At 40.4% G+C, this 27,552-nt stretch overlaps 1 protein-coding gene across 1 annotated transcript; it reads right to left on the bottom strand.

Annotated features, from left to right (window-relative positions):
* Positions 1-355: 355 nt before the first annotated feature.
* Positions 356-26,955, bottom strand: LOC144010035 (tyrosine-protein phosphatase non-receptor type 14-like). Its single transcript, XM_077510113.1, has 20 exons — positions 26,427-26,955; positions 20,696-21,059; positions 20,065-20,240; positions 15,996-16,093; positions 14,651-14,718; positions 14,504-14,574; positions 13,812-13,899; positions 13,652-13,740; positions 13,490-13,577; positions 12,839-12,921; positions 12,690-12,750; positions 10,516-10,585; positions 9,981-10,426; positions 7,983-9,017; positions 7,187-7,330; positions 5,831-6,049; positions 3,660-3,788; positions 2,764-2,998; positions 2,513-2,676; positions 356-1,684 (listed from the first exon to the last, which is right to left on the bottom strand). The coding sequence occupies exons 2-20, from the start codon at positions 20,867-20,869 to the stop codon at positions 1,556-1,558; spliced, it is 3,567 nt and encodes a 1,188-aa protein (XP_077366239.1). The 5' UTR covers positions 20,870-21,059; positions 26,427-26,955; the 3' UTR covers positions 356-1,555.
* Positions 26,956-27,552: the final 597 nt, after the last annotated feature.

The following is a 27,552-nucleotide window of genomic DNA, read 5'->3' as shown; positions in this document are numbered from 1 at the left end:
TGAATTTTTGGAATGAAAATCAATGAAAAAAGATGAGAATGATCAACAGCTTACCTTTTGTTTGTTTTTTCCACTTCCTTCTTTGCAGCTTTTGGTTGCTAGCCGGATTTCCAACAATTGAGCCAAGAGAAAAGCATCAGCGCGACAGAGTCGTGACGTAGCCTACTAAAAATCGTTGACAGCTTATTGGCTTACGCCTACAAATGAAAAAAGTAGAGGCCAAGTCGTGAGACAAAGTTCATTGAAATCATTTTCTACTGATACAGAACACGTTGAACATATAGGACAAAAAAGGACATTTTGTTTTGAGTTGGAATGCATTTTCAAATGGACAGACTTTCCGTTCACTGGGAGGTCGAGTGAGGCCCATCCAGAAAATATTTATTTGTATTTTTTTTTATTCCATGAGGAAGGAGCAAGTTGAAGTTCAGGGGGGAGAAGAAACGACATCGACAAAACGTACACACAGCAAGAAGAAAGGAGGACAAACCAGTGCAATAAAACACAACAGCAGGAAGAGAATATCAGATATATTTATATACTTATATATATATATATATATGTATATATGTACATTCAAATACAGATTTATTTAAAAAAACAACCAAAAAACGCATGCATAGGTGAACAGGTTGCGGTATTTTGGGTAGTACCAAGTCAGAAACAATTAAAACACATATTTGCAAACAAAACGCGTGTCTGTACATTAAAAAAAAAAAAAAAAATTATAAACATGTTGAAGGATAAATAGTGACGCCAAACATTTCAGATGCGATCGGATCGTTGTGAAGATTTCCATTAAGGCACAATTGACGCTATTTACAGTGTGCGGGATTTCATGGACTCGTTTCATCAATTGTCGAAATGTTCGCTGCACCCACAAAATCAACAACAACAAAAAATCCCCAAATTCAATTTGTGATGCGTCATACGAAAAGTATCGACCTTCGTCCGTATAGTGCGGCTGGCAGCCCTTTTGCAAAGTCTTTCGAGCGCCTCATTGTTGGCCACAAGTGCATGCACGTTACGGAAGGTGGAAAGATGGAATTGTGAGAAGGGGCGGGAAATTTTTTTGTCGACAGCCAAGCTTGTAAGACGAGATTCGGGGCTAAGCGTGACCACTTTGGAGCGCCCCGTCGTTGGCAGCGAGTGCACGTGTGAGGTGAGGACTTGAACAGATTGACAACATTTTCAAAATACATTTGGTCCTCTTGTCAGCACATTTTTGACGTCGCACGAAACATGATAACCCGCTTATTACGTTATCTTTAAAACGATGACATCACTTTTTGTGTCGATAGGCGCGCCGTTGCTTTGCTTAGCAACAGAGTTGAAATGGGCCAGCTGTGCGCCAAAGCACTACTTTTCTCTTGCAAGGAGATTTTGGTGCGTGGAAAGACGCCCCCCCCACCCCCCACACACACTTCCGAATGCTGACGCGTGTCACCAAAAGACGGCAATGAAATTCCACGGCAGTGCTTTGGCGCCCTCTTGTGGGTCCATTTGAGGTCTGAGGGCCAAGAAACCAAAAAAAAGGAGGAGGGTGCTCGCCCGTTCAGATGAGTCTGGAGTTGTTGAGGAACTGGATGAGGACCTGGTAGACGAACTTGTACTGCGAGACAGTCTGGACCATCAGCATCCTCTGCTGCCTCAAGCCCGACAGCATGGCGGGGATCTCCACCGGCTGAACGGCCGACGCGATACACATAACACGCAAAAAAACAAACAAAGCAAACGCAGCGTAAAATAACAACATGCACAAATTTTCAGTCCCGCGCGGATGCTAAACGTACATTTGGGGCATAAATAAAAAAAAACATTTTTTCAATATGGATGCCGTACGGCTTTCTTGAAGGGCTTTTTTTTTTTTTTTTAAACCCAACGGCCAATAATAATGTTGTCAAATGTCGAAAGCTGTTTGTCGACATTTCAACAAAGTTGTTGGACTTTGACAAACATTTCGTGGCCAATAAATGAACTCTGACTCCTAATATCAGCCTGTCTTCTTGTTATTATTAGCATGCTAAATTAACATTAGCATAAGCATGCAAAATTTCCGTTAGCATTAGCATGCTAAATAAGCATTAGCACTAGTGTGTTAATCTAGCATTAGCATGCTAACAGCATTAGCATTAACATGTTAACGTTAGCATTAGCATGTTAATTTAGCATTAGCATGCTAACTTAATATTAACATTAGCATGCTAAATTAACATTAGTATACTAAATTAGCATTAGCATGATAACTTAGCATTAGCATGCCAACTTAGCATTAGTAAACTAAATTAGCATTAGCATAAGCATGCTAACTTAGCATTAGCATAAGCATTCTAACTTAGCATAAGCATTCTAACTTAGCATTAGCATGTTAAGCTAATTCAACATTAGCAATAACATGCAAACTTAGCATTAGCATGCTATCTTAGCATTATCATGCTAGCTTAGCATCAGCATGCTAACTTAACATTATCGTTACATCCCTCGTTGCTAAATATGGAGAAGCAAAGATTACCTCATTGTGCTCCAGGCAGCAAATCATCAACTCGGCGAGAATGACCACGCCGGTGCGTCCCACGCCGGCGCTACAGTGCACCACCACGGGCGGGTTGAGGCTCTTGGAGGTGTCCAGCATGGAGTTGGTGTGCCGCCTCACCGACTGGATCTCCTCCAGGTAGGCTGGGGGCGGGAAACAGAATGAAATGAAATGAAACGAAAGCCCGCCTCCTCCCGGACGTCAAAACGGCGGCGGGGCGTCTCACGCACAGAGGAAGCCCTGCACATATTCGGGGCAGCCGTGCTCGGGCCAGTCGGTGTACTGCAGGTGCCACACGGTCCTCTCCTGACCCGACAGCAGGTGCTTGACCTTCAGGCCGGTGGTGGCGTAGCAGCCCGAGTCGGTGCGGAACTTGGTGGTCACCTTGAACTTGCCGTGCGTGGCCGAGTTGTGCTTGGAGCCCAACTTGGGCCAGTAGCGGTGACTCTTGGGACGACCGCCCTCCTGCCCAGGGCCGAAAGGCGCCGCCGTCAGACAGAAGCAAACGCTCGCTCGCCAAGGTTATTTTCGTTAACCAAAATGAATGAAAAAATATTTTTTTTAAATTTCGTCAAAATAAATTAAAAACGAAAATACTTTTTCAAGCTCAGAATTTTTGATAATTGTTATAAAATATTTGCATTAATATTTGTTTCACTAAATTACAATTGTTGCATTCATTGAATTTTTTTTGAGATCTCAGAATTAATAATTGTTATAAATTATTTGCATAAATATCGGTTTGATTAAATAAAAATTGTAGCATTTATTTCATTTTTTTATTTTATTTTTTGAGAGCTCAGAATTGACAATTGTTATCAAATATTTGCAAAAATATTTGTTTCATAAAATTAAAATGTTTGCATTCATTTCATTTTGTTAATAAATTTTTTTTGAGAGCTCAGAATTGTTGATAATTGTGATAAAATATTTGCATAAATATTTGTTAAATTCAATTTTAATTTTTGCATTTATTTTTTTATTTTATTTTATTTTTGAGAGATCAGAATTGTTCATTGTTATAAAATATTTTGCATAAATATTTGTTTAATTAAATTAAATAAGATTCAAAACGAGATCAAAACGAAATTCCAAAAGTGTAATAATAACCGTGGCGCTGGCTCACCTCTTCGGCCGTAACCATGGCGATGACGTTGACGCCCTGCTCCCACACCATCTGCCAGAAATCGGCGCAGGTGTTGGCCAGCGGGCCCTGCGTGGCGATGTAGTGCCACTCCTCCCCTCGGATGCTCACCTGACCAACATACAAACAAAAAATTATAATAAATACATAAATAAATAAATAAATGGGTGTAATGACAGCGCAATGGTGACTTGAAATAACAATGACTTCCTGTTTGTTTTTTTGTGGGTCAGGATTTGGCTGAATATCTGAAGAAGGCCGACGGCGTCACGTCTCATTTGCTCGCAAATTTACGAGGTTTTTTTTCTCGCAAATTTGCCACTCTAAATTGGCACATTTACAAGTTTTTTTCTTGCAAATTTGCCACTTTAGAAAGTCGCAAATTTGCCACTTCCTAAGATGGAAAATTTCTGAGTTTTTTTCATGCAATTTTGTCACTTTAGAAAGTCGCAAATTTACCACTCTAAACTCTAAACTGGCAAATTTACAACTTTTTTTTAATCTCAAATTTACAAGTTTTTTTCTCGCAAATTTGTCAACTTTAGAAACTCGCAAATTTGCCACTTTAAAGTGGCACGTTTTTTTTTCTCGGAATATTGCCCCCGCCCTCTAAAAAAATATATTTATACGTGGCCCTAATACGCCGTTGTACTTTTTTGCTAGTCTCATCATGACCGAAATAAAGCAGCTTCATTGTGGACAAAAGCAAAGAAACACATCAACATAATTGCAAAGAAATCATTTTTGTTGTTGTTGTGCCTTCCCCAACATGGCAAGCGGGTTAGACGTGGGGGGGGACGTGGGGGGGGACGTGCCGGGCGCCGACGGCGCCGAGCGCAAATTCGCGCACGTGCGCACGTACAATGAGCAGGCCGCTTATGCGGCTCAGCCGGCCTTAAGAAGGTTTTGGTATTTGCGAGCGCATTCCTGCTGAATTCCTGCAAGCGGCCGTCCTTTCATCTCTTCTTCCGCTCAAAAGGAAGACGAGAAACAAATATTTCATCGCCTGCGCACAAACCCGAGAAACGAGAATGAATATTGTTAATTGCTGTCGTCATACATTTTGAAAATAATATGTCAAAAAGGTCTTTGTGTATATATTTGACTAAAAGTCCATTTGTATCCGTAATGTTTGAATAAAATGAATAATTTTGGACAAGAAATGGCTTACTATTTTTTGCTGAGATATAGATGACATGTATGATTTATTTATACTTTTATTTTTATACTTTTTTAGCAAAACAAATTCATTTAAAAAAAATGTATTTATTTATTTATAAGTCAAATAATACTAAACTTGATTTTTTTTTGTTTTCATTTGTAAAAGATGGAGATTTATTTCCATCTACAGTGTTCCCTCGTTTATTGCGGGTGTTACGGTCCAAAAACTACCCGCGATGATGGAAATCCGTGTTAATTCAAAAATATCATCATAATAATTCCCGTTAATTATATATATTTTTTCGTTTATTATTATTATTATTATTTCGTTTTGGTATGACTTTTTAATTTATTCTAAATGGTTTTTCATTCATCATATATGTTCTTTTTTCATTTACATTCATTTTTTCCCATTAAAATTATGTTGTTGTTTTTATGTACAGCACAGTATAGAATTTTGTCATTTATTATATATGGTTTTTTTTCATTTTGGGTATGATTTATTCCTTATTTTGAAATCTTTTTTATTCATTTGTTGTTGTTTTTTTCATTTACAGTCATTGTTTTGCATTAAAAGTATATATTTTTTTATTTACTTATTTACAGTAAACATTATTTTTTTTTCATTTCTTATATATGTTTATCCGTTTTGGTATAATTTTTAGTTTATTATGAATGCTTTTTCATTCATCATTTACATTTTTTTTTCATTTACAGTCAGTTTTTTTTTTTTTTGTTATATAGCACAATATAAATTTTCAATCTCCGGAATGCAAAGTCGTGTCGCGACGGGACAAACGTCGTTGGAAAGATCTCGTCCGGACGAATCCGTCGATGCCCGTATGTCCCCGGTCGGACGTAGGGTTCGAGAGATACGGGCACAAAAAGACCAAAAAATTAAGCAAAGCAAACCGCACGTTGCAGCAAAAAAATAAAAAATAAAAAAAATAAATTGCTATTGCTATTGAGGAGGGAATGCTTTGCGGTCGCACCTTGATGTGCGAGGCGTTGATGTATCCGCTGTTGTTCTCCTTGTTGGGCACCAGCTCCACTCGGTTGTGGTCGTACGGCAGCACGTCGCGGAAGCGGTTGCGCTCGGCGTTGTCGGCCATCGTGGCGCTGGCCAGCGCGCCATCCGCCCGCTTCTTGGCCACGCGCTCGTACTCGGTGAAGACGCGCTCCTCCTCCAGCTTCAGCTCCAACGTCTTACACTGGCGGAAGAGACAGCAGGCGGACGGACGCTCCATTTTGTACGCGTCGTATCAAAAAGGAAGATGCGTGCGACATAATGTACGACAGTCACATGACGACATTCAACAAGATTTGTTCGTTTGACATTTATTATTCTCTCTGTTGTGTGCTACAACAGAGTTTTGATTTCAACTTATTGGATTATTTCATTTGAAATGTTTGGATTAGTAAAAAAAAATAAAAAAAATGTTTTTTATTCATGTCAATTTTATATTGGTATACATTTTGGAAATCAAAATAAATACAAATAAAAATGAAAATGAAAGGACTTCATTTTATATCAGAGCTTCTTGATTTTTTTTTCAAATTTGGGTAAAAAAAAATACAATGAAATAACCTCATTTTAGGTAGATTTTAAAAATTATTCTTATTTTTTAAAAATGACCTCATTTTAGGTAAATTAAAAAATATATATTCTTATTGGAAAAAATATATATTCTTATTGGAAAAAAATGTCCTGATTTTAGGTAGATTTCAAAAAGTATTCTTATCACAAAAAAGACCTAATTTTATGGAAAATTTAAAAAATTATTCTTCTAAAAAATTAACTAATTTTAGGTAGATTTAAAAAATTATTCTTATCACAAAAAAAGACCTTATTTATGGAAAATTTTAAAAATTATTCTTATTAAAGAAAATGAACTCATTTTAGGCAGATTTTAAAAATTATTCGTATTTTTTAAAAATGACCTCATTTTAGGTAGATTTTAAAAATGATTCTTATTTTAAAAAAAAAAAAAAAAAAAAAAAAAAAAGGGAAATGATTGCTTCTACTAATGCAAAAAATATTGATTCTAGTTTTTACTTGGTCCCTATTTAATTATAAAAATGCAAACAAATCCATTTAATAAATTATTTTATTTCAGATTCTACTTATTTAATTTTTTAAAAAGGAACAATACAAATCAAAATTCATTTCAGTTTGAATCCTCACTTGTTTACTGATGTTGCACAATAAAAAAAAATAATTGAGTAGATTTGGTAAGTCACTGAAAATATGCTGAAACATTTTCCCTCCCGCACGCCAATCTGCCTTTATGGAAAAAATGTGTTTCTTCTTCAGTTGAGACGTCTCGGGTGAGGCGAGTCGGTCTTACCCGTTCGTCGGCGGCAGCCTTGGCGCCGTCCTCGGCCGGGCGCTCGGGGACGGCGGGCGCGCGGGCCACGTAGAGGCCGTTGAGGGCGGCCATCATCAGCGGCCGCTTCACCGAGTCCACCGACATCTTCTGCCTCTCCAGCGTCTTGAGGAGAGAAGAGAAGCTCGCCGTCATGCTCGTCATGCACGCTTGTGATTCGCATCAGACCCTCCCGCCCTCCCTCAATCCTTCCTTCGAATCCGATTAGCTTCCCTAATCCGCTATGAAAGCTTGCAGGAGGTCCGTCCTGCCTCATCTCAACTTGACCAAACAAAAACGAATCGTCAGCTTTGCATTTGTTTTTGACGTGGGCGGCACCAAGTCCATGCGCTAGCACTAGCTAAGGGCGAAATAGCGGCCGAAGAGCCAAAATGGCGGACGGGGCCGAAATGGCAGAACGGGGCATAACCGTTGTAAAGTGGCAACACTTTAGGTCAAGTGCGCCTTAACTGGAGGAGTCCCTGAAATACACAGCCACTATAACAGCACCATTGTGCATACATTAACAACATAACATAAGAATAATAACATAACAATAATAAAACATAATAATAACATTGCTGTTATGTACAAATGTACAATATTGTGCTTCTTTTTTTTTGAAAAAGCCCATTTTTGTTACAATATTGTGACCTTTTTTTAAAATATTGCCAACCTCCCCACAATACTGTGATAATTATCGTATTGTTTGGATATGGTTCCATCTCTCGTAGCCACCCAGCCGTATGGTGCAGTGCGATTGGTCGCCCTGACTCACCCTCTGCGCGATCTCCCTCTCCACGATGCTGTCCTCCAGGGAGAACATCTCGGAGACGGGCCTCTCCCTGAGCGGCTCCTTCCTCAGCCTCTCCTTGACGCTGGTCAGGTCGGGTTCGGAAATGGACGGCCCCAGCACGTTGCCGTTCACGTCGCTCCGCGTCACAGTCCCGCCCTCCTCCTCGCCGTCCTGCGGATTCTGGCCCGCCGCCGTCGTCGTCGTCGTCGTCGTCGCCATCGGCGGGATGGAAACGGGGGGTCGCGGGGGTCCCGGGTACTCGGGTGGGGGCTTGTTGGGCAGCTTGGCCAGGGCGGCCTGCAGCTGCGCGCTGATGCTGACGTCCTCGCCGAGACTCGGGATCTGGACGTCCAGCTCGGGCCGCTCGTCTTCCTCCTCCTCCTCGTCTTCCTCGCTCTCGCTGCTGTGGATCAGCATGGTGGCGTTGGAGAGGGTCTTTTGGTGGCGGTAGGGGTCCTCGGCCACCTGATCCCGGAGCCGACGAAGGGCGGCGTCGCCCCTGGCGACCACCTCCACGCTGTGCCGCTTGGCCAGGGCGGCGCTGCGGCGGCTGGCGGCGCTGAGCGGCTCGCTGACCTCCTGCAGGGACTGGCGCACCACCGGCGAGCTGTCGGGCTGGAAGGTCTTGACGGACAGCTGCACCATGCGGGTGACCAGCTCGGGGCTGCTGCCGCCGCCCACCGCGCAGCGCAGGCGGTGGCTGGCCAGGTCCGGCGTGCTGGTGGCGGGCCGGAAGGCGGCGGCGGGATACGGCGGCGGCGGGCGCCAGATGCGGCTCGTCGTCATGGCGGCCGGAGCGCCGGCCGGCGCGTAGCAGGCGGCGCCGCCGCCGCCGGCGTTGCTCGCTTGCTGTTTGCTGTTGGCCAGTTCGGGCGTGCTCACCGTGTGGGAGATCGAGCCGCCGCCGCCCACGCCGCCGCCGCCCACGCCGCCGTTGATGATGCAAGGCGAATGGCAAGGAGCGCCGGCCGGTCCTCCCTGATGGGGGCCGTGAGACACCGGCTTGCTGTAGCTGACCTGCATAGTGGGGGGGAAAAAAAAGGTCGTAGGTCACATGTTGCAAGGAGGGTGGAGGACCAAAACTGCCAAAATTCAAAATAAATGACTAAATAAATAGATAACTAAATAACTAAATAAATAGGTAAATAAATGACTAAATAAATAACAAAATAAATAGATACATAAATGACTAAATCGGTAAATAAATGACTAAATAAATGACTTAGACTAAAACTAGACGAATAAAATGATGGGTTTTTTTAGGACTAAAATAAAGACTAAAACTGGACTAAATAAAAATGGGTTGAAGTTGACTAACTATGTCAAAAAAAGTGTGATTTAACCTGGATTAAAACTGAGACCAAATTTAAAAATGGTGGACCAAATGAACACTAGTTGGAGGCCATACGGAACCCAGACAAGCAGGCCTGCAAGTGGAAATCCGACACATGCCACAAGATGGCAGCAAGCGCTACTCGTGTCCAAATCAAGACTTCTTTCTTGACACCAACATGCCAACACAAAAACGTTGAAATTGGCACACAAAAACAACTTTACTTAAAAAACACATAAACAAGAGGAAAACTTCAACCTCCCAAAAAAAAAATCCACAAATAGGCAAATTTAGCGTGATAGTGGGATGGAATTTTCTAAATGTGCTCAATAGAATCAAAATAGCTTTTACCAGTACTGTCATAGGACATTGTGATACAGCTGCACGGTGAATGTAAACAATAAATAATAATAATACTTGTTATTATTATTGTTATCATTGTTTCTTTTCATCAACCTGTGTGCCATTCCTTCTTTTGATTGTATTTTGTTAATTTTCGTTTCTATTTTCGTTTTAGTCGATTGAATGAACGACTTCGACTTTTAGCTTCTGTTTCAATTTTTTTTTCGTGACGACAATTTTCCATCACCGAAATGATGACCGTTTCAACGGAAGACAAAAAAGCGCAAGCCGGGCAAATCTCTCACCTGCGCGTAGGGCCCGTGCCCGGGCCCCAGGCCGTGGTAGGGCCCCCGCTCCCTGATTTCCGGCTGGCTGTAGACCAGCGCCTCAGGCTGGCGGTAGGCGCGGGCGTTGCTGATGTTGAGGCTGCGCAGCGATTGGCTGTGGAGGTCGCGCTGCGCGTGCAGCAGCCGGCGCTTCTGCCGCATGACGGCGTCGTACTCGGGCGTGGGCCGGTAGGACGGCGCCATGACGGCGCTGTGCCGGTGGCCGGCGGGCACGTAGTCGGCCGGGATGCTGAGGTCGGACGAGAGCGGCGAGGACGCCGCCAGCGTCTGCGAGCGGCTGAGCGAGCTCAGGCTGGGGCTGCTGTACACGCTGCCGTTGGGCGGGGCGCCGTTGCGGAAGTCCGCCTGGCAGCGGTCCAGGCTGCTCTCCGACTTGTAGTACGGCTCGTCGTGGAAGATGCTGTCTGCGTGGCGCAAAAAAAAAAACAACAACAAAAAAGTGGCATTGAGCGAGGTTCGCGTGGGCGCGTGCGCAGGGGGGCGGGGCTGCTACCTTGCGAGCTCTTGGCGTCTTGGTAATGTTCGCCGTACATCGTCTGGAAGTTGCACGACTGCGGACGAGGCTGAAACAAAAAAAGATTTATTTGCATTCATTTCTTTTTTTTTTGACAGCTCAGAATTGGTGAGAACTGTTATAAAAATATTTATTTAAATTAAAATTTTTGCATTCATTTCATTTTTTCTTGAGAGTTTAGAATTGTTGATAATTGTTATAAAATATTTGCATAAATATTTGTTGATTTAAATTTAAATTTTTGCATTAATTTATTTTTATATTTTTATTTTTTGAGAGCTCAGAATTTGGAATTGCATAAATATTTGTTTATATAAATTTACATTTTTGCATGAATTTAATTTTTTAATTTATTGAGAGCTCAGAATTGTTGATAATTGTTATAAAACATTTGCATAAATATTAGTTTGATTAAATTTAAAATTTTGCATTCATTTCAGGTGATTCGGCATCATGGTTATTTTATTTATTTTAACAAAACCACCCTAAAACTAAAACAAAATAAAAACTAACTCAAATGAAAAATTTCAAAACTATAATAACCCTGTTAAGGCATGACCCAAAATTGTTATCTTCACACATAACTAGACTAGATACTCAATATGTCCTTTCAAATATCAAATTCAACATTTCACGTAATGAGCTCGTTCAAAGCGCAACCGTGTGTGAAAAGAGATGTAAAACGGCGACAGCTGCGTGTCAAAAACGTCACACCCGACATGTGCGATCAGGCAGCGTTGCTCACGCACGGCAACTCTCTTACCAACAAAAAGATGCCTTTTTTTTTTTTTTTTTTTTTTTTTGTGCTCATGGAAGACAATCTTCTGAAAGGCAATATGAACAACGCTTCAGATATTTCAATTTCAATGAAAAATATCGCCCAATGAGAAAGTGTTGCGCAAGCAAATATTAGCTGTCGCTATGATGACGATTCCGATCTGTGAAATGAGCCAGTAGGGATCGACGTCTTTATCCATGCTGGAATTGGGTCAGCGCGACATTTGCCGCATATTTGCGGCCGGCGCGCTTGTAAACAAGCAGCGCCCGTGGTTGCACACTTGAGAATATTCCATTGGATCCAGGGAGCGGTACATTGTGCCACATTTAGCCGCGCCAATTGTCTGGAGCCGGCGGCAAAGGAGACACGCAAATCACCGGCTTCTTTGTCACGGCCGGAAATCACACCGAGCCACGATCAGGCAAGAAAAAAAAAAAAAGAAGAAAGGAGCTGGACTGTTGACTTGCTGCTACTCATGTTAGTTTTATCCGCCATTTTGAGATTTTGTCTCAGTTTTAGTCCAGCTTTGATCATGCTTGTTAGTTCTGATCAAAGTTAGTCAACATCATTCTATTTTTATTTAGTCAAATTTCAGTCGACTATAAATCGAGCATTTTAGTCTTCATTTTAGTCCAAGAAACGTCATTTTATACGTCTAGTTTTAGTAAACACAACACAGTCAACAAACACTGTCAAAGTTTTAGTCTATTTTTAGCCAGGACAAACATTTTACCCATATTTTCTTTTTTGGGTCAGCAAATAATATTGAACATTTTGAATCTAAAACTATTTCACATCAAATGTTCTCTCATCTTTTTGATGAAAAACAACTTGACACAAAATTACAGTGGCTACTTTGGCTGCATGCGTCGAGCTAGCAAGTTAGCCAGCATTAGTTATCGGTCGCATTAACAAGTGACCTGAATTTGAACAGGTCAAGTGACCCGGAAGTGACCTCATTTCAACAGGAAGTTTCTTGATTTCAACAGGAAGTGACCCGGAAGTGACTTGATTTCAACAGGAAGTGACCCGATTTCAAAAGGAATTGACCCAGAAGTGGCCTAAAATCAACAGGAAGTGACCTGATTTCAACAGGAAGTGCCCTGATTTCAACAGGAAGTTTCTTGATTTCAACAAGAAGTGACCCGGAAGTGACCTGATTTCAACAGGAAGTGTCAAGTGAAGGGCGTGTCACTGTGGGTCGCATGACAGTGTCACAGTGACAGATCAGCAGAGACGGGATTTGACAAAATCATATCATTTTTGTTTCGTTTTTTGATGATTTTTGTTGATGAACTAAAATGTCCTTTTAGTCCGATGAAAAATGTGTGCTGACGAAAACATTTGTGTTGACGAAACGAAGACGAGCCGGTACCAGAGAGAGCCGATGCGTCCAGGTGGGCCTCCTCCTGATGGGTGCGGGCGAATGAGTGGGCCTAAAGAGAAAGAGGCAAACACGTGACGTTACATATTTTGGCTTTTTCTCTGGCGGCCTTCAGACGTCCTCCACACTCACTCACTCACTCTGCGCAAATCTTGTTCTGTTTGTAGAACTTGTGTCTGGCGGTGAAGAGGCGAGCGATGTACTTGGCCATTTCCATATCCTCCTGCAGCGCTCACAAAGACAAAACATTCAACGCAGAAGGCCGATCTTGTCCTTGTGCGACGTTCGCTGCACCGCGGCATAATACAAATCCATACAAGAGCTGGACTTTTTGTTTCTTTTTTTTTAAATTAATTTTTTTGAAGTTTATTATTGTTGTTGTTAATAATAATAATAATAACAATAATCGGAACATAACTAAATAATTAATAAAAAAAAAAATCTAATATATAAACATCAATAAATAAAATAAATAAATAATAATAATAATAAATTAAATACATCAATAATAATAAAATCATCAGTCTTCTTCGCCTGAATACTTCCATCCATCCATTTCCCTGCTTATGAGGTGTAGTACTGAAAGTAATGTGAAATCAGACGATATATATTCCCGAGAAGGCGTAAAAAATTTTTCAGCAAGTTGAAATTTGAACGGCGTAAATCGGAAGTATTATGCGGGAGTTGTTTGACTGCAAAAACAAAAGTGAGGAGAATAAAATGTGCCTGAAGTAATAATAATGAAGGATACGGGATATGATGGCGTTATGGTACCTGATCGAGTGACTCACCATGTGAAAGATGATGGTGTCATCGCGACTGGTTATCTCCACCGTGATGGCCGACTTGTTGTGCGCGATGGTGCCGATGTCTTTCCACCTGGCGCGAAAACAGAAAAAAAAACAGGATTGTTCCCACAATTGGATGAGCTGAGGCGTGACGCAAAAACCAACCTGTGGAGCATGATGGATCGGCCGTTTCGGTGCTTGACGAACACGCCGATGAAAGACATGCCGATGAAAATGTCGTTGGTGTAGTTGTCCTGCACGGAAACGCCGTCGCTCAGAAGACAACCGGACGCCGGCGAATAAATGTCGTTCCGACTACACGCACCTTAGCGGCGAAACTCTCCTGGCCGAAGCCGTCCACTTTCTCGATCTCTTTGATGTAAAGCAGCTCCGCTTCGGCCGCCTGCATTCCGCTGAAAACCACAACAAACAATCCATCGATCAATCGGAATGTTGAAAATCAGTCCGCGGCTTCATCCTAGGGATGTAACGATAATCAAACATCACGATATGAAGGTCACAATACGATAATTATCACGATAGTGTCGGAAGATTGGTGCAAAAAAAAAAAAAAAAAGGTCACAATATTGAAAAAAAAAAAAAAAGAGCTCATACTTAAAAAAAATGATGCTTGTGTACATTACTGCAAAGTATCAACAATGTAAAATCTCAAATAAGACTTAATATTGAGGCACTTACTTGCTAATGCAAGCACACGTTGCGTTCCTCCACATATGGACTCACTTCACAAGCATTTTACTGTAGATTTTGAACAAATAAGGGCCAAAACATGCCTTATCAAAATTAAACTGCACTAAAAAAAAACTAGTCACCAGAGGGTGCTAGAACTGCACAAATGGAAACCAACCCGACTTTTAATATCGCGAGATCGCGACACTACCTGCTTCATCCACATGCTGAGGTTTTGATTTTCCGCATTTCAGCAATACTTTCCCAAATCTTCACTTTGACAAGTTTGCCTTTTGTAACCGAGCGCATCGGAAAGGAATTTCATACCAGCGGCTCTTGTGCTCTTCCGCAACCTTGTGAGTCCACTCCTCCAGGACCTCGTCGCCATTGGGCCAGTTCTGAACAAAAACAAAAAGTGCAACGTGAGGATGGAAAGGGCACAAAAAGTGTGAAGGTTGTGCTCAGGCTACTCACCACTGGGAAGAGGACGTACTCCCTGAGGAAGTCCTGAGACATGAACTGAGTGAAGTCCCCAAAGTCGGCTGCAAACGCGACAAAAAACAAGCTCGCGTCTCTTCAAATTTGCATTTTCATCATAACAAAATGTTTCAAAAGCAACTTTTGAAGAAAAAAAAAAAAAGTATTTTCGTATACAGTGCTCCCCGTTTATCGCGGGTTCATCTTTTGTAGCCTCGCTGTTTCGCAGATTTTTTACAGCTTGCTTTTTTTATTTTATTTTTTTTAAACGTGCTTTTTGTTTTTGTTTTTTTTTTGTCTTTGCATGGCCATATCTCATCATACAGCTACAGATTTGTCTCGACGAGACCTTTCCAAAGGTGTCTGTCCCGTCGCTCCACGACATTGCAGTCCGGAGAGAGAAAATATATATACTGGGCTGTTATAACAAGTACATATAAAAACAAAACAAAAAAACAAAAAAAAAACATACCGGTATTTTTATTGGGAAAAAAAAACTGACTGTAAATGAAAAAAAAAACAAAACAAAAACATGATGAATGAAAAAAGCATTCATAATAAATTAAAAATCATACCAAAACGAAAAAACATATATAATAAATGAAAAATATATATTCTTTGCTGTATAACAAGTAAATAAAAAAAAATAGACTTTTAATGGGAAAAATGACTGTAAATTGAAAAAACAAAACATAAATGAACAATGAAAAAGCATTTATAATGAAGTAAAGATCATATAAAAACGAAAAAAATGTTAAAAAAAAAAATATATATATATATATATATATAACCAACGGGATTTTTTTTTTTTTTTAATGAACGCAGATTCCCATTATCGTGGGTAGTTTTTGGAAGGTAACACCCATGATAAACGAAGGGAACACTGTACATTGACTGCGCTTTTCTTTTTTGTGTCCAACTTTTCCTTTCATCAGAACATAACACCTTTTCATTTTTAGTCATTTTTATGAAGCGCCACTTCGTCTTGTAAGTAGTTGATGTGACGAGACAGCAAGTCGTGCGCCCGCGTAGTTTGTCGTGGTATAATCGGATCGTCGCCTACCCGCCCGCCCGTCGCCGGCCAAGACCGACCTTGGAGCCGGCGATAAGCAAACTGGCTGTTTAACATTCCCGCCGGAGATCGCCACATCAACCGGGACAGCGCGTGCGTGCGTGCGCGTGATAGCATAGGAAGTAAAGTAGATGGAGTTTTTTTTTTTCTCTCCGGCGCTATGCGGCCATATTAGGTAGCAGAGTCAAGATGACCTGCAGCAAAAAAAAAGTGTGCGAGCTTGTGTGTGCGCGTGAGATTCTTTTGCACCAGTTTGTTGTTGCGACTTACCTTGCACTGCCAGGCCGGCCAGTCGGATGCCCTGCTCCACCGTGCAGTGGAGACGTCCGTCCAACAATTCCTTCTTCACCTGCAGGTAATACTGATACCTGCATAAAAAAAAAACAAAAAAAAAACATTTTGTTGGAGATGAGATCCTCTCTTTGGGTTTTATGTTGTAAGCCCACAAAACACACACAAAAAAAAAAACAACAAAAAAGAAAGTATGATGAAAAACATAAAGAAAGAAGAGAGGGGGGGAAAAAAGCCTACAAAAAAGTAAGGTGATAAGAGATGAAAAAACACAAAGAAATAAGAGGGGGGGAAAGCCTCCAAAAAAGGACACAAAAAAAAAAAAAAAAAAAAAAAGACAGTAACGATGAGAGATTAAAAAAAAACAAAGAAAGAAGAGGGGGAAAAAAGCCTACAAAAAACAAAAGTAACGTGATGAGAGATGAAAAAAGACAAAGAAAGAAAACAGGAGAAAAACACCTACAAAAAGACTACAAAAAACATAAACTAAAGTAACGATGAGAGACAAAAAAAGACAAAAAGAAAAGGGAAAAAAGGCCTACAAAAATAACAAAAACAAAAAAAGAAAGTAACAATGAGAGATAAAAAAAAGACAAAAAGAAAAGGGGGGAAATAAAGCCTACAAAAAAAGTAGCATGATGAGAGATAAAAAAAAAAACAAAGAAATAAGAGAAAGAAAAAAAGCCTACAAAAAAAAACAAAAATGAAACAAAGAAAAGAAAGTAACATGATGAGAGATGAAAAACAAAAAAAGGAAGAAAAAGTCTACAAAAAAAGAAGAGGAACATGATGAGAGATGAAAAATCACAAAGAAAGAAGAGAGGGAAAAAAAAAAAAGACTACAAAAAAAAAAGACTACAAAAAAAAACTATCAAAAAAAGCCTCCCCAAACTTGACTTGAAAGTACTTCTTGAATCTTTCAACATTTTGTTCCTTTCCAAAAGCGCTTGTGTCAAAACGGTGGCAACCAAGAAAGCAACACGATGACAGATGAAAAAACACAAGGAAAGAAGAGAGGGAAAAAAAAAAAGAAGTTGTCAACATCACAGAGGCTTTTTCCACAACCCGAGTGAGGAATGAGTGAATCAGCCATTTTGGACGGGAGATTTATGACAAAAGCAAATTCTGCTTTAGTTGTGACGAACCAACGCGACAAGAATTTGTGTTTGCCAGCGTGCCTTTTAGCTGCGACTGGCGTTTGTCAGGAGGAAGGCGGGCGAAGCCGTCGGGGCTCGGGCCACATGGAGACGCGTTTCCTGTTTGTTGCCACGGCAACCGAGGCTTTCCAGGCCGCGGCTGGAAGGCAAACTTTCCCTGACGCCGCTGCAACATTCCACGTTGTGGCCAATCGGGTTCCATTTTCAAGGCCGACACGCTTCTGCGCCTTCGCGTTGTTCAACCTTTCGGACAGTTTTTTTTTCCCATTTTCGTCTCCCTTTTTTTTTTTAAATTTTTTTTTTTTTTAGCTCCTCTTAGCGCACGGTGGCGGGCCTATAATCGGACCCCGCGCTCCTCCTCGCTCACCCTGTCATTACATCCGTCGGCAAGGATGCCATTCCGTTCCCGTGGCAACCCTCTAATTAGCCAGGCCGCACCGGCCGCCGCTGCAGTGAGAGGAGTGTGAGTTAGGCGGGTTGGGCGGAGCTTGTTGCGGTCAAGGGAGGCGGAGCCCAGCGGGGCCAAAAGTGGACCTTGTTGAGATGAATAGGGGGCGGGAACGATACGATATGCCATACAAGGCTCACAATTACGATTATCTCACGATATGACGAGACCGCAATTATCGATATATTGCTCAGGTGAATAAATAAAATCCACAATAATCTATGATAAAACTAATCAAAAAATATTATTATTATTCTTATTATTATTAATGTTATTACTATTATTACTATTATTGTTGATGTTGTTAATAATAATAATAATAATAATAATAATAATAACAATAATCAGAACATAAATAAAAAAAATAAAAATAATAAAATATATAAATATCAATAAATAAAATAAATTAATTAATAAGAATAAAAATAAATAAATAAATTAATTAATTGCATTGATTACAAATAATTAATGTTATAATAAAATTAATATAAATATAAATAAATAAAAATAAAATAAAATAAAATAAATATCAATAAAGAAAAGATAAATAATAATAAATAATAATAAAATAATAAATAAATAAATAAATAAATAAATGTATTGAAAATAATTCATTATATAATAAAATAATATAAATATAAATATAATATAAATACATATTACATAATATATAAATATTTAGAAAATAATAAATAAAGATATGGAATAATAATAATAATAATAATAATAATAATAATAATAATCATCATCATCATCATCATCATAAACTAAGCTCATCAGTCTTCTTCGCCTGAATACTTCCGATCGATTCAACAAGGTGTATTGTTTGTAATACAGCACAGGAATTTGGTGTGCAATTCAGTATTTCCTTACAAATGGAACACTGCCAACTAGTGTCCTGGCATGCATATTACAAGGTTGCCCTGCAGGCACGTTGTCGCGCTTTTGCGAGCCTGTTGGCAAGTACACGCCACGCCTCAGCCAAAGTGTGCCGCCCAAACGTTGGGACTGTGAGGATTGTTTACAAGCTTGAAGCGAGGGGGGGGGGGGGGGTCACTTTGCCAAAGCCTGGGGGCGTCACGTCGGGGCCCACAATGCGGCGCATTGTGACTAAGCGGTCTGACAGCGCTTGTGCAGCTGGCTTCTCCCAGGATTCTTGCGAGGTGTGTGGGGGTGTGTGCGTATGTGTGTGTGTGTGTGTTTTGTACACCAGACATTGGTCACCCCCCCCTCCACTACACTTCTGCTTGCAGGAATGTGTGGTCCGCCTCCTACGCTGGACGGCTGTGCCAACATTCCTGACTCACACAAGGAGAGAAAAAAAAAAGGAGGAGAAAGAGAACTGAAGACGGGCCTGGAATGAATATGAGCGGGCGACACCGCAAAAAGCAAAAGACGAGGGTGGTGAAGCGGAGACGACTGTAGGCTAAATTTCACGTGTGTAACGCGCACGCACGCATAAAAAGGCCGCGGGGGATTCCTGGAATGCCAAAGCTTTGACGCAGCAGATCCTGGCGGCTGCGCAAAAAAACCTGCGCTCTCTCCAACAAACCGGCAGGCCGCTCACACTCACTCATGACCAAACGGACGCATGGGAAATTAGAAAAACTTCCTAGAAGATGAAACTTCATGGAGAGCAAATATGGTGTTTGGATGGAGCAGGCGTTGCATTTTTTTTTGTTTTTGTTTTTAAAAGTAGGGGTACACCGATCAATCGGCCAGCCGATTTATTGGCCCCGATTTCCTTAATTTTGGAAGATCGGTGATCGTCCGATCCCTTCAAAATAAAACCGATCTTTTCCACCAATCTCATCTCCCTCCTCCCGGGAAGTCCCGGGAAACTGGAAAAAAAAAAGCTGTTTGTTGAATGTCAAACGGCAACAAACAACAGCAACGCTACCAAAGCCGAGATTGAGGGCTGCCTTGGAGACAATCACAAGAAGGAGTCATGCCATAGCAACGGCGGCAAAACTCTCTTCAACTGCATCTGGGTCATCGTCGATCGTACTCCACGGCAGTTTTCCGGAGCAGGCTGCCCAAAATTGGAAACTAAAATTTAAAAAATTCAAGCGGATTTTGGAATCGCATCAGACTCAAAAAAATGCGAATCGGTCAGGTTGCTGCCTCAAACATTTTGCACTTGCGGTGTCCTCCCAAATGTTCCCTTACGACCAAAACACTCTTTTAAGTTGGGGATACCAGCTATGGGGATGTTTCATTCCTTGTCTCCAATTTCCTAATCAATGGACTTCTGATACAAACAACTCGGTTATCCCAGGTGAACTCGCCACGGGTCTGAGCCACTTAAGTCCATGACATGAGAACACTCAACCAACTGTCGTCTCGTCAACAAGATTCCTCCACTAGTCCGCCACTTGTGATAAGCAACTCATAGAAATGGCAAAAATCCACAACTGGTTTTTTGTTTTTGTTTTTTTTTTACCTGGTGGCTTCCTGCTCCAAGCGGGACACGCTGGGGACGTAGAACATGACCCCAAAGAAGAGCAGCGGCTCATTGCCAAACTTGTCCAGCTGCTTCTTGAGGGGCTTCTCCAACTCCACCCAACGCTGCGCCGGAGCCTGAGTCTTCCCTTGGAACCACAGGCCGAAGTAGGGAGTCTAAAGCCCGGCGGGGCGGTGACAGGACAAAGACGGACGTCACAAGAAATATTCCAGATCATGGCAAAAAAAAAAAAAAAAAAAAAAAAAATCGGCTTTGGATCCAAGGAGTGGAAATAAAACCACCGGATGATGTCGAGGTTACCCAAAAACATTGAAACTTTTTGGTTTCTAGGCTCTTGATATGTTATACAAGTATTTTTCAAGTAGGGTTGGGCGGTAATACGGTAATAAGGTATCCCGTGGTGTCTAAAAATAGAAACGTGTCACTTTAATGATGTAAATAAATTTTTTGAGAGAAAATATAAATGTGTACTTGTTTTCAACTTAATATAAATATTTACTTAGAACTATTTCAAAAACTTTCTAAATGATCAGTTTATCGGTATTGTTTGGAAACAGCATTATCGTGCATCCCTTTTGTTTTTTTGTTTGTTTTTGTTTTGATACCTCACCTCACGCAGTTCCAGCCGCTGCGCCACGGCTTCCAGGCATTCCTGCCCCGTGCTCTCCACCGACAGAGTACATTCGATCACGTTGTTGTCCAGCAGCCGAATGCGCGTCACAAAGTAGTTCTTGCTCAGGACGTTGTAGCGCCGCGTGCGCCGCAGCTTCAGCCGGAAGGGCATGGCAAGTTGAAAAGTGAAGATAGAGGACCAGAGAGAGAGAGAGAGCGAGAGTAAGAGGGGGCAGGGTCAGGCCGCCTTTGGGAGCTGGCCGCGGCCCCCCTCAACTCTCGGGCGACGCCAGCCGCACGGCCGTGTGGAGAGATGCTCCCTGGCCAGATGCTGGCCCATTCCCAGCCGATGACGACACGTGCTGGAAGACAGAAACGGAAGAAAATGGCGTTTCACTCATGGTTGTCATCTTATTGACAAATAATAAACAATATACAGATGATTGATAATTATATCCAAAATAACATTAAACAAATACAATTAGCCAATTGTAATCTAAAACTGACCACATGAATGCAATGAAAACTCCAGGATTTAATGACGTTTGTGGTCAGACAGGTGATTTGTCCAACCCTGGACAAAAAACCTGTGAAATGGAGTTTGCACTTATTTAAAAAAAAAAAAAAGAGGAAAAGGAATGACGGAAAGTGGACGAGCGAGCGTAAGAAGAATGCTTGGCTGATCAGAGGGAAGGCGGAGAACAAACGTGGATGTGTTGTTTCTTGTCCCGGGATCTGGCAAGCAATGTACTGATGATGATAGTCAGCTTGGCCGCCGGCCCAGATTCCTCCGACTTGGAAAACAGGGCACACCTGACCCAAGTGTGAAGAACACGCAACAACGAAGACCAAACTGGAAGTAAGGTTGACCAACCATGTTTTTGAGCAACACCGTGGCTCAAACCATTTTAAGCATATATTTATTTATTTATTTTTTGTTAACGCAACCCTCCCAGGTTCTTGGTTTGACCAAAAGCAACGCTAAGCTGACAATAGCCAGATGGATATGATATTCCACATCCATCTGGTACCTCTCCACAGTAATTTCGTCGGGAAAAGGCGGGACATTCTGTACAATAATTCGAGCTGATTGGACGATGCGACATTCTACACGTTTGGTTGAACCAATCACGGCCACGGGTGAAAGTTGTTTTTTTTTGTTTTTTTACAGTAATGTGCCTACACCTATTTTATAAAATCTATGAAGGTTTGAACATTGATCATGTTTAAACAAGAGAGAAATGTGAGAAAATGTAAATGCCTCCATAAGAAAAGTGTACAAACTGTTTGTTGATGGGTTTTAGAACATTAAAATGTTTATAATAAATGTAAAACATAAAGCTAACTACTTCATTTATTGTGGGTATTTTTTGGAAACTAACCCCAGCGAAAAACAAGGGAACACTGTATATACAAAATATCAATCATTTGTTCATGCTTCTGGACAATGTTTAACTCATTTGCTCCCAAAGACGTATAAATATGTTCCATTTTAAATGTTTTTAGTGTTAGACGGAAGAAATGGTAGTTATTACACAAACGGCCAGCAGGTGGCAGCAGAGTATAAGAGATCAACCAGGGCCATGTTGGAAAAAATCTCAAATACTCACAATTTTATTCGATTTGTGAATAATGGTGAAACTGAGCTACATTCCAATGCTAATTGCTGCAAAACGGAAAAATATAGAAATATACTTTTTTTTTCGTGATGAAAGAATGAAAGAAGAAACTTTAATTTTACTTTTTGGTGGGTTCCTTGTTTTGATAGCAATAGAACATAATATTCTGTGGGCCTAGCAAAATCAGTCAAGTCTATGAAAATGGCTGGAAGTGAATGAGTTAATCACTTGAGAACCTGTTTTGGCATTTTATGAAATGACTTCCAAGTTGGTCTTTAAAAACAATCTTTGTTTTGGTGAGCTTCAAAAAAAAATGTTGATGCTGCTAAAAGGCATCCTGCGAGGCATCACATTCCTTAGTCATCAATCAGTCAGCGTACCGTAAAGCCATTACACAATTTTTTTTTTTTTTTTTTTTGTAATTGGCAAAGCTACAAAATCCAAACTAGGCATGAATAACAAGTGGCGGTTTATTAGCCGAATAAATGAATGACAGAAGTGACCCGCAGCCAGGGACGCCAACAAAGCGCTGCGATGCGATTCGCGTAGCAAACAACACGACACGGGCATGCGCTAACAAGGCCGCACCGCAAAAACACACACACACACGCGGGATCGACAACACACCCGCTTACAAGGTTAGCCAAGGGACCAGCCGGCAATTTAGCGCCGCTCCAAAGCTAGCAATCAGTGTAGCAACCGCCGAGAATGCAGCTGCGTCAAGCCACGCAGACAGACAATAGGTTAGCTTGCAGTTTTTTTTGTTTTGTTTTTTAAGTCACCCTCCGGTGTTTATTTTAAGGCGCGTACGTTTCAAAATTTGCACGCTGTAATTTTGTGGCATGGAGAGGAGCTGTTTTGCTTTTTCCGCCACTAAAAGTTTTGGCTACATTTACAAGAAAACATTCCTTTCTTTTTGTGTTGTTGATTTTTTTTAATTTTTTTTTCGTTTAATATTACCGGTGTAGCTAAAACATCGGCGTTTTTCCGTCTTTCTGCAATTGACACTTGAAGACATGAAATTGATGATGAATTCATCCCTCAATTTTGTCAATTCTTATTCAAATGATTGAAATTCTCAAACCTTTTAACAATTCTTATTACTTTGGACCAGATTGATGAGGATGTATAGCTTGCCACTTTCACTTGTAGTCATTTATGTATGAATTTATTTATTTATTTAGTCATTTAGCCATTTATTTATTTGGTCATTTATTTATCTATTTATTTATTTAGTCATTCATTTATTTTGAATTTTGGCGGTTTTGGGTCGCACTGAAATATCGAAATGTTATTCAAACGATGACTAAATAAATAGATAAATAAATGACTAAATAAATAGATAAATAAATAACTGAATAAATAAATGACTAAATAAATAAATAGATGACTAAAAGTGAAAATAACAATCAATATAAAAAAATATATTTCATAAATTATATTTAAAAAAAAATAAATATAAATGGAAATAAATCCCTTTTTATTTTCAGTTTTAGTCATTTATTTATTTAGTCATTTATTTATTTTGAATTTTGGCAGTTTTGGTCCTCCATAAAGAACACTCATCAGCATAGTTTTATTATTATTATTATTATTATTATCATTATTGTTATTAGCGGACGGTGGCTATTTGTGTTGCATAACTACCTGCATGTTTATATGTGTATGCAATGCATGTGTTTGGACATGCCCCAAGAAGCTTCAAGAAAGAAGAAACATGCACAGTGCGCACGCAAAATATCTCAAGGCAACAAATATAGCTTTCACACAAGCATGCACACACGCACATCTGGCTGCATATCGGGTCCAAAAGCGCGCTGTCCCGTCCATGTAAATGACATGCGAGCAGGCAGGGCCCGGCCGGTGGTTTTTGGGGGGAAATATGCTGGAGAATTGAAAACAAGGCGAGGGGGGTGGGGAATGGGCCCATGCATTGATTGCTGTTCTGCGGGGTTTTGGTTGATGTGGGTAAAAATTGGGGCTAGACCGATATGCTTTTTTTTTTAGGCCTACGCAAGTATCGCGATATTTGTAGTTAATATACAGCCACGATAACGGCTCCGTTGTTCATCACTTATTGAGCAATTACTTGGCGGGCCACTAGGGGGAGCGCCTCATAAGAGTGGCGGGGAAATGGACACAAGTCTTCAGGCGAAGAAGACTCATCAGCACACTTTTTATTATTATTATTATTATTATTATTATCAATACTCTTGTCATTATTATTATATATATATATATATATATATATATATATATATATATATATATATATATTATTTATTTATATTTATTATATTATTTTATTTTTATGTATTTATGTACATTATATTATTATTACTATTATTTTTTACATTTATTATATATATTTATATATCACTTAAATATTATATTATGTATTTATATTTATATTAAATTATATTATTCTTATCATAATATTATGAAATAATTTTTATTTTTTTATTTTTAGCATTTGAACCGTGTCGCGATTCATAGGTCACGATTCGATTCGATACCGATTAATCTCAATACGACTCATAAATCGATTGGTTTTTTTTTACTCAATTTTAGAAAATACTAATCAGTAAACTTGCACATGTGCACTGTAAGATTTGTATGAAAATGTATTTATTTATCTGAAACTTGAGGCGTATAACTTTATTGAACAAACGATCAGTTGCGATCTGTTTCATGTTTGAACAGCATTAAAATAAAAATATTAAAGCTTAACTCATTCACTGCCATTGACAGAAAAAGACGTCAAATGACACATTTTGGGGCTGGCGGTGAATGTGTTAATGTTCCGTTATTCTTCCACGCTTAATGTGTGAATCCTAACCCTAAGTAAGACATCCATCCATCCATTTTCTTGACCGCTTATTCCTCACAAGGGTCGCGGGGGCTGCTGGCGCCTATCTCAGCTGGCTCTGGGCAGTAGGCGGGGGACACCCTGGACTAGTTGCCAACCAACCGCAGGGCACACAGAGACGAACAACCTTCCACACTCACACGCACACCGACGGGACAATTCGGAACGTCCAATTAACCTGCCATGCATGTCTTTGGAATGTGGGAGGAGACCGGACGGAGTACCCGGAGAAGACCCACGCGGGCACGGGGAGAACATGCAAACTCCACCCAGGAAGGTCCGAGCCTGGACTCGAACCGGAGACCTCAGAACTGGGAAGCGGACGTGTTAACCACTCGACTACCGTGCCGCCTAAGTAAGACATATATAATTTAAATATATTTTATTGATGACCATGTTTTTTTTTCTTTTTGTGAGATGGCGCAAGGATTCAAAAAAAAAAGAAAAGGATGCTGAAAAGTGAACAGATGCGCTTTCAAGAAACGTCTGGCGTCCCAGCTGCGTCTTTGCAGCTGCTCGAGCGTGGTCAATCTCTTAACTGTCTGTTGTCCTCCAATGGCAATTTACTAAAAAAAGTGCACAGACAACAACAGAATCCAGTTACGCTCTTTTTTTTGTTTTTTGTTTTTTTTTCCTGCTGTCCAATCAAATGTTGGCGAGTCTGCTTGTCGCCATGCGGGTTTCACATACCTTGTGTCATTTGTGACACACACAAAAAAAAAGCCTAATTGAAAAACAAACAGGACCTCTTGCAACCGCTAGCATAGCAGTGCATGGATTTGGAGTCTGCCGAGCAAATTTTGCTCATGCGTGTTGATGATGTCATGTTATGGCTTCAACATTTCGGCCCAAATAGTGGCGTGTATAAAATACACTTTGGACTCCACAGGTGACTCCTTACGCATCCCCAAACAACAACTACAAAGAAAATGATGCCCCACTTTTCCTGTGCACATTTGAGCTCTTCCCTAAGCCTGAATCTTCAGGTGACAAGACTTGATTGTTGTTGTTGTTGTTGTCTCCAAGCGATTCCCGACTGTCCGAAGGCATCACAGTCATGTCGTTTTAGGTCAAACTGTGAACTTTTGTCACCTAAGCAACGTGTTTTGGAAGTGGGTGGGGAGCAAGGCGTGCCAAAGTTTGGGATGGTTCGGCCATTTGGCCTCTTTTTCCATACACAAACATTACAACAACAACAACAAAATGGACACAAAGAGACATTTGGAAAGGTTCCAACTCACCTCGCTACATGCCGATGTGGCCGGAGGAGACTTCTCTCCGTCTCCTTCTTTGCCTCACCACACAAACATAATCCCCGTCCAGTTTGGATGAGGTTTCCACGTGAAACGCAGGATTTTGCGACGGACTCTCGGAAGTGGGGGAAATCTCAGACAAAAAAAAAAAAAAAAGGAAAAAAAAAAAGGAAAAAAAAAAGTTTACCGCGCGTCCAACGTGAATGTCAACAAACACACGAGCGGGCCAACTTGGTCGAGAAGCGACGTGAGGTTCTCGCCTTTGCTAGGCTAAGCGAGCCGAACCGAACAGAACCGAACCGGACGAGGACGAGGACGAGGACGAGGACGAGGACGAGGAGCCCCTGCTAGCCCCACGGGGGCGTTCTGGACACGAGGGGGCGGGGGTGAGCTGGTGTGGCGGCCGGGTGCGTTCACAAACACCACATAATGTCGGAATACACACTATTCTTAGCAAGTGGACACTTTGCACTGAGCATGCACAACTTTTTCTCTGAGTTACACACGTACACAGCTTACAACTTATTTTAACATACCAAAACAAATTCTCAGAAATAAAAAACTTTTATATATTCATTTCTTATAACAAAAAATTATATATATATAATTTTAAATCACTTTTCAATACAAAACTTCTTTAAAAATAAAAAAATTAAAAAATCTCTAACACATACACAATTTCTTTTCTTTAAAAAAAAATACATCTTTTTTTTAATTAAAGGCACACCTTTTTGTCAACCATACATTTTTTTTCACTTTTTTTAAAATGAAAATTATTTTCTTCAATAAATAAACTTTTTCTCAAAAGAATTTGTAAAAAAAAATTGTAAATAAATGTAAAAAAAAAAACAATATTCCTCATTGTTGACTCATATAAAACTAATGCTGTACTCAAGATGTTTTTTTTTCAAACATTTTTTTCCCCCTCAAATATGCTTACAAAAATACATAAAACAATCGTTTACCCTAAAAACACACTATTTTTTTTAATTATTCCTTTGTCATTTTTTTTCTTGGTAGAAAATTCTCCACAGCCAGGCATTCAGAAAGAAAGAAACAAAGAAAGAAAGAAAGAAAGAAAGAAAGAAAGAAAGAAAGAAAGAAAGAAAGAAAG

This window comes from Festucalex cinctus, chromosome 21 (genome assembly GCF_051991245.1).
Source record: "Festucalex cinctus isolate MCC-2025b chromosome 21, RoL_Fcin_1.0, whole genome shotgun sequence".
NCBI classification, from domain to species: Eukaryota; Metazoa; Chordata; class Actinopteri; order Syngnathiformes; family Syngnathidae; genus Festucalex; species Festucalex cinctus.
Note: the sequence above shows the minus strand (reverse complement) of the source record. Positions and strands in the feature narration are given on the sequence as shown.